At 30.6% G+C, this 13,858-nt stretch overlaps 2 protein-coding genes across 6 annotated transcripts in view; one reads left to right on the top strand and one right to left on the bottom strand.

Annotated features, from left to right (window-relative positions):
- Positions 1-9,919, bottom strand: part of LOC105201184 (NPC intracellular cholesterol transporter 1) — a 36,900-nt gene extending 26,981 nt beyond the window's left edge. For 4 of the 5 annotated variants that reach the window (XR_005574772.1, XM_039449269.1, XM_039449264.1 and 1 more), the window contains exon 1: positions 9,683-9,919. Coding sequence is in view for 4 of the 5 variants with exons in the window: in XM_039449269.1 (XP_039305203.1) it covers positions 9,683-9,904 (222 nt within the window). In the remaining variant the exon portion in view is untranslated. Of the gene's footprint in view, positions 1-898; positions 1,263-9,682 lie in introns of those variants that run through there. The other variant, XM_011169111.3, reaches the window with a different exon arrangement.
- Positions 9,920-9,999: 80 nt separating this feature from the next.
- LOC105201189 (elongation factor 1-beta') lies at positions 10,000-12,373 on the top strand. Its single transcript, XM_011169118.3, has 3 exons — positions 10,000-10,245; positions 11,555-11,988; positions 12,073-12,373. Exons 1-3 carry the CDS (start codon positions 10,166-10,168, stop codon positions 12,225-12,227), a joined length of 669 nt encoding a protein of 222 aa, XP_011167420.1. The 5' UTR covers positions 10,000-10,165; the 3' UTR covers positions 12,228-12,373.
- Positions 12,374-13,858: the final 1,485 nt, after the last annotated feature.

Here is a 13,858-nt window from a genome sequence, read left to right as displayed (position 1 = left end):
GGATTTTCAGGGGTAAAAACAAAATCTCATTAAAATGCAGGTTTTTCCTGGTAGCCTTTACACGTCCAGCGTTGTAAAGTATGCCTACTACGGTTGTACGTGCATTTCTGTCAATGTCAATTAGCTTTAATCTCAGTTTAGTTTCCCTTTTATCTCTTCCTATTCCTAAAACCAAGAAAACTCGAGATTATAGTTGATTTATGTAGATAGAAATGGACATGCAACTGCGCCTTAAATCCCACAACCAATTTGCAACTACATTTATACTGTTGTAGGAGCGGCTTCAAGGCTGCTCCTTGAATATGTACATCTTTCTCCTGTGTTCGTGCGCCCATGGAATTTGGGTATAAAAATTGTTTACGAGACGCGACGTTCGGCGAGAGGCGAGACGGTCGACCGATTCACAGAATCAGTCAGTCGAAAACATTTCACGTCAACCTCGACCTACAAATGTGTGAAAACGTTATTCGAGAGAAAGAAGAAAAAAAAATACGGCGGAGCTTTTCTCGGACGGTGGCCAGGAGAAATAAATTCAATTGAATGTAAGCTCTCCCCCGGACGGGAAAGGCAGCTATAGGCTTTCTCCGCGATCAGTCGAGATGACGTCACGCGACGCGTAAGCGCCGTCGATCCTTCCCTCGTTGGGGTGTGGACAGTGTACGAACAGGTACGGCAGATATGTGTGACTGATCGTGTGTACACATCGCGAAATTGTGTGTGGGTGTATGTGTGTGCATACGAGCGCGCGCCAGAACGGGCGAGGAAAGAGAGACCGAGCGTTGACGTGACGCACGCGCGGCGCGCATGCAACACGAGCGTCGCAAAAAGGATGCGGCGCATATACGCCCGAGATGGATGGACCATCGTCTCGAGCCCGCCTTTCACATACGTTACTCACCGGGCTCGCGAGGCTCGACAAGGCCAGCAGCAGCAGCAGCAACGACATGGGCCGGAGAACGTCGCCGCGCGTCACGGCTGCACCTATCAAAGTCCAACGGGCCATCGCTGTACTAGTCCTGTCCATCATGCTCGCACTGCCCGCTGGAATTCGCGCTTTCCCGTGCTGTTTACGCGACACACTTAACCCTCGCTCGAACTCGAGACCGAATACGCGCGACGTATCACAGCGCGTTCATCGCACGCGGAACACCTTTCTCGTCGCGCGGAATCCCCCTTCGACTTGACCTTTTCAATTTCGCGAACGACTACGATCGACCACGCGCCGTTCAACCGTTGCCATCGACTGCCGTCAGTGTCGCCCGTTGCCCGTCTTCGTCGTGCGAGTCGTGCGACGCTCGGCTGTCATCGGCCCCCGCCGCGCCGCCGTCGCGAGCGCCGCCTGGCGACGACGTTCGTAGCTCTATGATCGCGTGACCCGCCGTAACTTAAATTGCAAATCACACAAGTCAGACGGAGCAACTGCGTATCTTATTACTTACACTCGGACAAGATCTCTCGGCTCAATAGTTCTTGCGATAGCGAACTAGACACCGTGTAAAAAAAAGCAAATACAATTATAATCAAGGCTGTTCCGTAGACTTCTAGATTACATCTACACAGATTGGATCGTAACTAGTTGAAGAGTTAAATGATAAAGTTAATTTTTAACTCGGCTTAATTAATTTTAAATAATTTAATTTTTAACTCGAACTAGTTATTTTGAAACACACTTCAATTTATTAATTCTTTTTCTAACAATAACAAGATAAAAATTTATTTATGTAAAAAACAAAAAATATACAAGAAAAAATGTATTTCACATAAAAAACAATATTTATTATTTTATAATTTATAAATAAAATATTAAGTTTATTTGATGATTGATATTACAATTGTTTTGAGTAGCCTAACTCTAAAATTACGAATTTCTAATTTGATATAAATGTTTTCCAAATTAATTTAAATTAATTTAAATTAATTTGGAATTAATTTAAATTAATTTAAGTTAATCTTAACGTATCTTTCAATTGAGTTAATATTTTGTTCATGTAACTTTTAATATAATTAAATTAATTTTAGAAGCTATTTACATCAATTAAAAAAAATATATATTAATCCAACCCTATGTCTACATGAATTATTTACATATTGTTTACGTTATGTTTACATAAATCTTTCTTATGTAGACAATACAAATAATGTAAATTATTATAAAATTAATTAGAATAATAATGATTCTCGAAATTAAAATAAAAAGAAAAAAGTAAAACAAGGTTTATAAATAATAAATAATAAATAAAACAAGAATTTAAAACGCGATTGAAAGAGCGCAGGATTATAATAATTAATAACGTTTACTCTTCATGTATCCATAATTTTCAATGAACGTTTCAATTTTCATCTTTGGAGTCATTATCAGCATTACAAATTATCGTAAAGAGACATCCCTGAAAACCGTGAGATGTGGTCACTAACCGGTTGCCAAATCCGTAGTGTTATCATTCTGTTAACTAACATTCGCGCGTGCGAGCCCGTCAAAGGATACATAAACAATAAATGTTATTAATTATTATAATCTTGCGCTTTTTCAACCGCGTTTTGGATTATTAGCCTTGTTGTATTTATTATTTTTTGATATTATACATTGAATGATTTAATACAAAAAAAATAATTAATTTATAAAATTGTTAATAAATCAGACTTTAATATTGATAAAAACATATAATATTAAAAATAAAAAATAGAATATAACTTTCACTATTCTTGAATCTTTTATAATCCATTGATTTTGTTTATGTAGATGACTCGTAAAATATAGTTTACATTGTATACGCTTAATATAGATTATTTACATTCTATGCGTAAACGCCCAATCCTGATATTATGGCTCATTGGAGTTTTGTGAAGCTCTTATATACATTAATCACATGGTTACCTTGAATTCGTCTTCGGCACAATGCCAAATTTCACGACTGCAGAATAATAACAATCCGAGATGTTCAACATAGTAATACAAGATATATTTAACATGATAAAGTGTACAAATAATTGAAATCAGGAAATACCCTCCCCCCCTTCTTTGCTCTAGTTATGAAACTTTGGTTTCGAAAATTTTGTTAATTAATCCAGGAATAGTCACTCTTCTCGTTTTGTTGGCATAAACAAAAATAAATAAATTATCTGGAAAATTTTTATACTATAATAAAGTTATTACTAATTAATATATATTTTTAGTTAAAATTATGGTTATAATTATTTTAATCATAATTAAGTTAAAGTTAATGTTTATTTGCTAGGATAAAAATTGTGTTAAGACTAAATTGAATTAAATTAAAAGTTAATTTTAAGAAATATTATATTAAAATAGAATATCGTAATTCTTTAAAATTAAATTTACTCTCTACTACAATTACAATATGGCCATTAAATATATTTATTTATAAGTTTATATGAAATAATTTTTATTTTATTTCTTTATGCTTATATAAAACAACAAAGAATTGTTTTTTTATATAGTTTTTTAGATAGGACTTTTTTTCTTTTACAATATTTTATTTTACATAGATAAATATTTAACTTCAAAATGAAGTTAATAAGTTAATAAATTTATTGAAAACTTATTAAATATAATTAAATATATTAAATGTAAGTTTTAAAAATAAAATTAGTTGAAGTTAAAAATTAGTTTATTTAAAATTATTTAAGTTAAAAGTTAACTTTTTAATGTTTTATTTAACTTTAGTTTAATTACCCAACATATTATTGTTCTTTAATTTATTAATATTTAATAGATTTATTTATCAATTCTGTTATTTTAACGATGTTATTATGATATCGTTGCGCAGATTTTTTTATTTGATTTTTTTTACATCATAGTTTTTTATTGTATGCCATGCATTTTTATTGTATATAATAGCTGTGCAACGATACCATAATGACGTTGTTAAGAATCGACCTCTTAAGCTACATTCCAATACATCAACATCCTCTAGGAAAATTTTACTCAACATAATATACGTTACGTGTACTATATATTTCGAGTAAAATTTTTCTTTGAAAGAACGTTTTGGAACGTAACTTTAGTCAATATTACTTGAAAAAAGTAAGATGAAATCAAGAAAAGATTAAACAAACAAAAGGAACTCATTTAGCAACTTATTATAATAATTTTTTGAAAAATATGAAGTTATCAGTAAACGCCTTTGTGGAGTTTTTGTCGGATTTTATATTAAAAGGTTATAAAGAATAGCTATTAGAAAAAAATAAAATATATAATATATATTTCACACTAATTTAAAACAAGGCTATGTTGCTATTATATAAAGTTATTTCTATATTATATTTGTTTATTATAGATATTGTATTAATAACAAATATTGTGTAAAAATTATATAAAGTAGTTTTCAGTAAAAATAAACATTTATAGGAGCACGATATAAACTTTTTGTGTTATATAAACACAAAGATACGAATATCTTGCATTACTTTTTAATTTAAATCTTATTTAAAGAGTCACATTATTTTTTCGAATTTATAATATACATTCTTATCGTACTTGAACTTTTATATTATATGAACGATCACGTGAGGCGATTTCTACAGCTCAGCAAGTTTCAACAGATCAATACTATAAATATGAGTCATTATAATAGAAGCAAGTTGACTCAGCATAAACATATGATTGAACCTGTTTTTATATTGTACAAATTGAAGTACAATATAAAAGATAAGTATAAATTTTGAATTAATAATAATTTATCGTGACGTGAGCTTCGTTTTTCCAATGTTGGGAAAGAAACGCCTCCAGTGCTTAATAAAATTCCATCTTAGTTTTCTGGTAAAAGTCGGAACGTAAGTCGAATATAAGAAGAGAATGACAAAAATGTTAAATTTCTAGGAGCTTTCATAAATTAACGAAAGAGATAAACGCTTCTTTGATGTTTTGCTGCTCCAATTTACGGTTCCTAGCAGTTTAGTACTAATCTTTAATGTATTCTTTACTTCTTGTGTTTTGCTTAAGCGAAAAGTATACAATTGTTACGTTTTTTATTTCTTCACGCATTATTTTATCAACAATTGTGTTTTTTATTTCTTTTGGAGTTTGTTAACTTTTATCTTGTAATTGCGATAAAACTATATGTGTAAAGGCAAAAAGAGAATATAATAGGTGTAAAGCAAAAAACAGGGAGCAAAGAGCGCATTGTAGATTAATCTTCATGCTTATTTTCTTCTTACATTTGACTTGCACATCGATCTTTGTTTTTGCTAGAATTTGTATCTCATTGTAATTTATAAATCATTAAAATACGTAGTAATCTGCTCAAAACTGCTTCTACTTTTACAGCAAATTATCCGCATAATAGGAAAAAAGAAAAGATTCCTCTGTTTCTCTTCAAAAAGTAAAACTAAGAAATATTAATCCAGATAGCATAGAAAATTAAAAAAAAATTGAAAAAAATTCAGGTTTATGTCATCAATTCTGAGTTTATTTTGAAACGTAAAAAGAATTCTTACGCATCAACTCAGAATTGATAACCTAACTCTGAATTCTTTTTGAATTCGAATGCTGGAAACAGAAAATCAAATCATTATATCAAATATGTTGTCAATCTTGGAAACTAAACTTTGTCGAATGGCTTATCTATTTCTTCATATTCTTATCTAGTTACTTGACAGTTTCCGTCGAGAAGTGATACAATAACATAGTGAATCATTATTTGTTCGTAGAAATAAAATACGATAAAGTAAATTTTCCAAATCTAATATATAATTTCTAAATAAATTTAATATGTAGAAAATTTATAAACTCAAATCGGCACACAATATTTATAAAAAATAAAAAAGATTATAAATATTTGAATATTTTATAATATATACCTTTCACATAAATTCTTGTTTCCGAAAAATCAAATTTAAAAATACGAAAATTAATATTCATAATAAGCGTATTAAAGTTGTAAACTTACAAAAATTTAAAAAAGTAAATCCTCGTTTTTAGAAAGAAATATTGTATATATTTTCGTCTTTTAATTGTCATGCCAGAACATTGGTTTTCATAATGAGCTGCTGATAATGAATCACCTTTATAAAGAATATAATTAGATTTTCTTGGATCGTAAACAATAAAACATATTCTTAGATCATAAACAATAAACGTTTCGTAGGATTGAAACAAGAGATAGAAATGCGTCACGAGCGATACGAAAGATATGCGCTGCTATTGATTAATGTCTAAAGTAACAAAGATGGACATTAAATATTGCTTTATTAAAATATTTTGAACAATAATAAGACAATAATAAGAACAAAAATTTTTACACAATAAGATTAAACTATTCTAATCTTATTATTGTTCAGAATATTTTAATAAAGCAATATTTAATGTCCATCTCTGTTACTTTAGACATTAATCAATAGCAGCGCATATCTTTCATATCGCTCGTGACGCATTTCTATCTTTTGTTTCAATCCTACGAAACGTTTGTTTATAATCTATTTTTATCTATATAAAAATGTCAAATATAAAGATGAGAGGGCTAGTATCAAAGCATGCTGTGATCTATCGCCGATCTTTGTACCTGTTTAAAAAATATCCATTGTCTGAAGTTAATAAATAAAATAAAAGAATATACGGTAGCAAAAATGCCGGAAGGCAACTGTTATAGACCGAAATGTCATACAATTGTAAAGTGTAACATGAAAATGCTAAACATTCTCTATCAATTCGTATGACTACGATTTAAAGTATTGGATAAGAAAGAATGGAATTGCGCGAATATCATGAATCTTTTATCTCCTTTCGAAAGATAAATAATTCAACTGTCAGTGAAAAAATAGTAGGTACGTCATATGTATGGGACTGTACTATTGTCAGGTCAAGGGCGATAGAATGATACAGGACATTTAATAAAAGTAAATAAAATAAATAGAATGGAGAGAGCTTATACAGGAAGACGTGATTTTACTTATAATACAGATTTATATAATACGTATACATATTTTCTTAGTTACACTTTTATAAAATTCTTCGAAAGAATTCCCTTTTTAGTATATGATATGACATTTATTAGATAATATATAAATGAGTTTTTTAAAACTGTAATGAATATATTTTTAGAAAATCATCAAGAAAATATATTTTAAAACAATAAATTGCTTTTTTCGCTAATATTTTTTCGGTATGTAATTTTATCGCTTGATTGAGGCAAATAAAAGAACAGTAATAAATCAGTCGTGCGATAATAATACATAATAATTCAAGCTTCTCTTTTTTAATAGCACGATGGTATTAAAATTTTTATTATTGTCGGATAAATTTTTTGCTTACTATAATTGCACTATAAATTGTACTATAATTACAGCATAAATTGCATTATAAATGGACTATAAATATGTCAATCAATTTTTTGTGAATTACATCACATAAACTTTATAGATAAAATGTCTTTCCTTTCTTTTTATTATCATATTTTAGTAAATGCACATATAATTTAACTCACATATATTCTATTTCTAATAAAACTAATAACAACAGATAAAGATTTACAATATTGTAATTTAATACAGTATTATGATTTAATATTCCCGATTCAAAAATGCTAAGAGGAAAATAGATTTTATCAATCTATGTTATATTAATTATACGTGCTGACACGTGCAAAATTAATTTATTCCAATGTACAGTAAAAAAAATTACTTTTTTTAAATTTTTGTGTTAATGACATTGAAAATTTGTAATTAATTTTTATGTAATCTGTATAAAACTGTTACTTCGATGTATGCAAAATTATAAGAAATGCTGAATTAAAAACTAATTTCTCCCTAAGCTGGTCTATTATTTTCTCTGCAACATTTTCTTGCAATTACAAAATCATGATTATTAATCATTCTTGTAAATAATAATTTTTTTCTTTATTTATTAAATTTTTGTGTCTAATTTTGAAACACGGAGATAATGAAAGAGAAAAGATTAAATGACTTATTTTGATGTATAGTATATACCTCAAATATTTGGGTTACAAGTGTATTCACAATTTTCTTAACATTTCAAACTTCGACAAGCGTTTTCTCTAATAAATTAACAAATTTTTTGACAACAAGAAAAAAAATCAATTTTTTATCTTTCTGGTCTAATTTAATTCAATCTTGCACCTGGATCTATTTTGAATGTATGTATGTATGTTACATACGTATTCGTTACACGTCTCATATAATACATATGTGCATAATCACTTACTACAAGTTCGTGTTCCTTATGTACCGGAAATAGCATTGGTACGTACGCGTATCGTATATTTAAACTGATCATGCAATCGTCTTGTTTACGAAAGATAAGTAGCTTTTAAATACGAATTTAGTTCATGAAAAATACATTATAAATTGTACAACATTAGTTTTCAATTAGGTGTAATAAATTGTATAGATATTTATACGTATATTTGTAACAATTAATAAAATTAGTATTTGGAATATTGAGCCAATAATTGATAGATAATTTTATTTATTTTTTTGTTTTTTTACTCTTTCTCGTTTTATAGCGCATTTTAACTCAACAATTTTTAAATAATATAAATATCTATACAATTTATTACACCTAATTGAAAACTAACGTTGTACAATTTATAATGTATTTTTCATGAACTAAACTCGTAACTAAAAGCTACTTATCCTTCGTAAACAAGACGATTGCATGGTCAGTTTAAATATAGCAAATCGACGTACGTCGATTTTGCTAAAGTATTTAAAAATAGATACAGATTTAAAAATGATTTCGTCTTTTGGATCATTAAAATAATTATCAAGAATATTGAAATACGATTAATGAGAGAGAGAGAGAAAGAGAGACTGCAAAAAATTTTAACAAAAAATTCTAACAATCAGCTTCTTAGCAGACGTTATAATTATTTTGTAACGACATTTTTAAGAAAAAAAAAAATTATTTTCAAAACTGTGTATCCTGCAGCTACACTTGTAGATATTATACTTTAGCAAAACAATTTCACACTTTTCTTTCCATATATGAACGGATCGATCGTAATAAGACAAAATGCAAAAAATTCCGCACACTGTTTTGTAATAGACTTGTAGATCATGAGTAGACAATAATTTAAATCAGCTAAAACAGATAGGTGCAGTAAAATCTTACAAGCCTCTTAGATGCAAGCGTTAATTTGCTCAATAGATACTTAACTGTTGCACGCGAGAATCAAATGTTTGACGTCTTCCTGTTTTTCTGCGTTTTTAGAAAATTAAATCGTGAATCTATTCCTAATATGTGGCATTTGTTAAAAACAAGATGATTACGTTTACACAATTAAAAAACAATTCTGATGCCTATGTATTTATTCGAAACAGATATTTTATATAATTTAGTCATTTATATAGTATAAAATATTTTGTATATAATTATACATAATTGTATGTGTATATCATGATGTCCACACATAATTAATAAAATATATACGATTATACATAATTATATATAATTATGCATGACTTTGTATATGTAATTATATACAATTTTAAATTTCAACCATATATAATTCAGCAGACTCAACGTGTTGAGGGATTCTACATTAACCAATCAGATCTTTAGATATAGAAAGAATCGATTAATAATAGCGAGCGCTTACTCAACTGTTGTAAACCGGGACTAAAACCATGTATAAAAACTCTCCTAATCAATTATTCATTCGCTTTCTTAAATTCTTTTCATAAAAGCGAAGGAACGATTATTGCTTACCTCACCACGCGTTGCGTCTTGTGACCGCATTCTTTGAACGAGTGATATATCGATTTTTAATTCATCGACTGATCGCATTATGCGCAAAATTTGTATTTGCGCATAATGCGATTGATCAATCAATGACTTAAAAAACTTTCTTGTAACATGATTGGCGCTCAGCAGTCGGATGTCATCGAATCGGATTGGTCGCTGGCTTTCCTCTCGTCTCAGCATCGACATACACTAGATCCGCCATCGTCAGGCAACTTCGATAACCGAATTCGATTCAGGCGCCATCGTATCCTCCCACGGAGAAGGCGCGCCGGAACTAACGTCACGTCGGTGCTCTCAAATCGAGCTCCGCGAACCGGGTTGGATCCGGCCGCGGTGGCCCTCGCCGCGCGCAGCTCTCTCTTCCGGCGACCAGACGAAGGGGTCCTCGCTGCTGACTCGTCTCTAGCTTGCGGTCAACTATTTACACGCTCGGAACACATTTTCACCATGTCTATCGGTGACCTGAAGACCGATAAGGGCATCGAGAACCTTAACGACTACCTCGCCAACCGCAGTTATATCGAGGGGTGAGCATACTTCTAGCGCCTTCTCAGCACGATTCCAATGTCTCCGGTACACGTGCTCCGCTTGTCGGCATCTTGGCTCTATTTCGATTCACATTTACGACGCACTTTCGCTGTAATTCTCTTACAAGGAGAGACTACTTCGTTCTATCGCGAGCATCTGCGGAGCATTTCAATTTGCAGCCCTCGGTCCTGCCGAAGTAGAACACGATGTTTCCAGCCTCACACGTGTGGACATGTGTTACATGGATGGCACATTCGCACGTTGAATAGTCTCCTCCTCCTTCTCTTTCTCTCTCCCTTCCTACACACACATATCTCGCATTTATTTTTATGTTCCTTCTTTGCTGTTCCTCCTCTTTGAATCTTCCATAGAACTTTGCAAGTTCTTTGACAAACTTGCCTATTTACAGTTCCGTATGTGTTAATATATCTTCAGATATATCTGAACATGAGTGAGTAAAGAATATGGTAAGAAAAAGAAACAGTTTTAAGCAGTAACACGTAAGCATTAAAGTGAATAATAAGGCTGCAATGTTCTTTAGAGCTGAAAACTAATTGATAAAAATACGGATGTACAACCATGACTTACAATCTTACATCCTTATGTTTATTGTAGAATTAGCTTAAAAAAATCAACAGTATGGATTTGCTACCACTTATATTATGACTTAAGTTTCTGATTGATTCACTTACTGCTTAAGTTTTTCTATGTGCCATAGTTTTAAGACTCTGCCCACAATGGGTATTAATAAGATTTAATACACAAATGTGTTGTGTGAACATAACACACAACATAACTTATTATTTATTTATAGTGTTTGTTAAAGGAACTGGTTCTAAAACTCCAATTCCTATTCCTAATAACTAGTATTCCTCCACTCAGGTCCTAAGAATCTTAACGATTTCTGACATATGTAGTTCAGAATGTTTCTACTTTATATTTGTCGTTTTATTAAATCATTCTTTTTGATATGCTGTGAATAACAAGTATTGCAAAATCAAAAATATCAGAGGTAATTATTTCTGATTCAAATATTGAAGATTATATATTTAAAAAACTTGTGTTTATTTTTTGACAATTTTATATATTGTCTATACAATATACAATTTTTTAATTTGTTATAGTAAGACTGGTATTAAAATTAAAAAATGAGTATTACATGTAACGTTAAAGCGATATTAGAATTTCCGATCAAAGCATTGCAAAGGAAATGTAATGTAAGTCCTTTTTAGTAATGTATGGTATTGATATAATAAGGATCAACTTTAACAAAATAACATATCATATAAAAGAATTTACACTCGATAGGTGGCAACCAACTCAGGCCGATGTTGCAGTATTTGAGGCACTGGGGAAACCACCAACACAACAATCTGTGAACTATCATGTAATCCGTTGGTACAACCACATAAAATCGTACGATTTGAAATCGCTTCCTGGAGAAAAGAAAGTACCTGCCATCTTTGGCACCTCTAGTGTCCCAGCTTCGTCCACAGGAAAGTCAAACGACGATGATGACGACATAGATCTCTTTGGTTCGGACGAGGAAGAGGATGCGGAAGCTGCGAAAATCAGGGAAGAAAGATTAAAGGCGTACGCGGAGAAAAAATCAAAAAAGCCCGCAGTCATCGCCAAGTCAAGTATCGTGATGGACGTGAAGAGCTGGGGAGATGAAACTGATATGAAGGAAATGGAGAACGCAGTGAGATCGATTCAAATGGACGGTCTTGTTTGGGGTGCATGTAAGTTATATACTTCATCACTCTGTCGATATATGTATCTAGATTGATCTGGGCAAGTTGTATAATTGAATTTTCTGTTTTTAGCAAAACTTGTTCCAGTGGGCTATGGCATAAACAAGTTACAAATAATGTGTGTGATAGAAGACGAGAAAGTATCGGTGGATTTGCTGATTGAACAGATTCAAGAATTCGAGGAATTAGTTCAATCCGTAGACATTGCTTCGTTCAACAAGATCTAAGATCTAAATAAACAGCTCATTACTTTTAATATTGAATTAATAAATATTAATTGTTTGTATATACACAATTTGTTACTCTTTTAATATGCCCGAAGGCTTCCTACACAATGCACTTTTCAAGAGAATACAATTCTATTAGAGCATCATTGCATGTGTTCATTTTAATACCTATGTTTATTTTAATATTTTACATGCGTGTGTATTGGGTTGGAACAAAATTTCGTGGTGGTTTTGAAGTGAAATTCGAAGATGAATGCATGTATATAGATTTATTTAAATATGTGTTTATCACTACAAACTTTTGTGCCAACTCAATATATTATCAGATTGATTTATCAGAAATAATCAGAAAGTATCAGAAATATTAACACGTAAAAGTAATCATTTGTCTTCATTTTTAAGTACTTTTTATTACACTTCATTAATCTTTTTTAAAGTTGCTTTTTACAAAATTCTCACGAATATATCAGATCTGCTAAAATAATACGCAATATGTACCTGAAAAATTTATATTGATATTAACGTAAGTTTTAATACTGCAATTATAAAAGAATGATTTTATAATCAAAGATTTTGTATAATAAAAAATATAATATATTGAAATTATATAATAGTTGATTCTCAACAGTAATTTAAAATATTTTTGTCTATATGGTATGCATTTTTCGGTAATTTTGTAATGTAATATTTAAATTTTACGATATCAGGAGCTGCTAGAACCGTCGACAAAAAAAATCGCGTAATAACTTTTATCGCAGAATTATTCTAGACAATTGTACATGAAACACTGCAAGAAGCAATGAATTTGGCAGTTGAACGATAAATTTCGCATTTGTGTTCTTCATGTCACTTGCAATATCGATTCATTTTATTGAAATTTATTAAAATAAAATTAAACAATTATGACTTCGAAAAAAAGAAACGTGTGATTACTAAATTGTAATAAAATGATTTAGAAACATGAAGTTAAATTTCAAAGTGTTGTTGCTATTACTTTTTAAATGTCAAAGAATAAAAAAAGACATTCTAAGAAAAGTTTTAGTTGTATGTACAATAAGATAAAAGTTGCACCTTAATCATGTAAGTTAAAAAATTGATATTTGTTATTGACTTCAAATGTTTTGAAAATAAGAAGCAAGCAAAAAAAAAAGAAACATTTATCATAGTTCTAAACCAGCTGTACAGACATTAAAAGGTAACGAGAATTTCAAATATTTCATGTATATAATTAATATACATATAAGCATTGATTAATTATTTCCAGTTGTCAAAAGCATATAAGGTAAAATGGAATTCTCTCTTTCATTACGAACACGTAATACTTACACGTCAAAATTTTTTATTGCGAAAATTAAATAATTTTGACTAATAATAACATGTCGATAATAATACATGTCGATGGTGCAATCTCTACAAACGATATGCGTTCTTCAGGCGCGCCTGTGCCTGTTATCCCTACAAAAACTTGTTCTCAAGGAAAAGTATCAATTGAAAGACCATCGAGGAGAGACGCGCCCTAGGGCATTGACATTGAACTTGGGATCCGGTTGCCGTAGTCTTCACATTTCTGTTGCAAGTTTTAAAATAAAGACGACCTGCTATTCGTTAGGAGAAGCGTTGGAGATTGCAAA

This window comes from Solenopsis invicta, chromosome 1 (assembly GCF_016802725.1).
Source record: "Solenopsis invicta isolate M01_SB chromosome 1, UNIL_Sinv_3.0, whole genome shotgun sequence".
In the NCBI taxonomy this organism is placed as follows: domain Eukaryota; kingdom Metazoa; phylum Arthropoda; class Insecta; order Hymenoptera; family Formicidae; genus Solenopsis; species Solenopsis invicta.
This window is presented reverse-complemented; position numbering and strand designations above follow the sequence as displayed.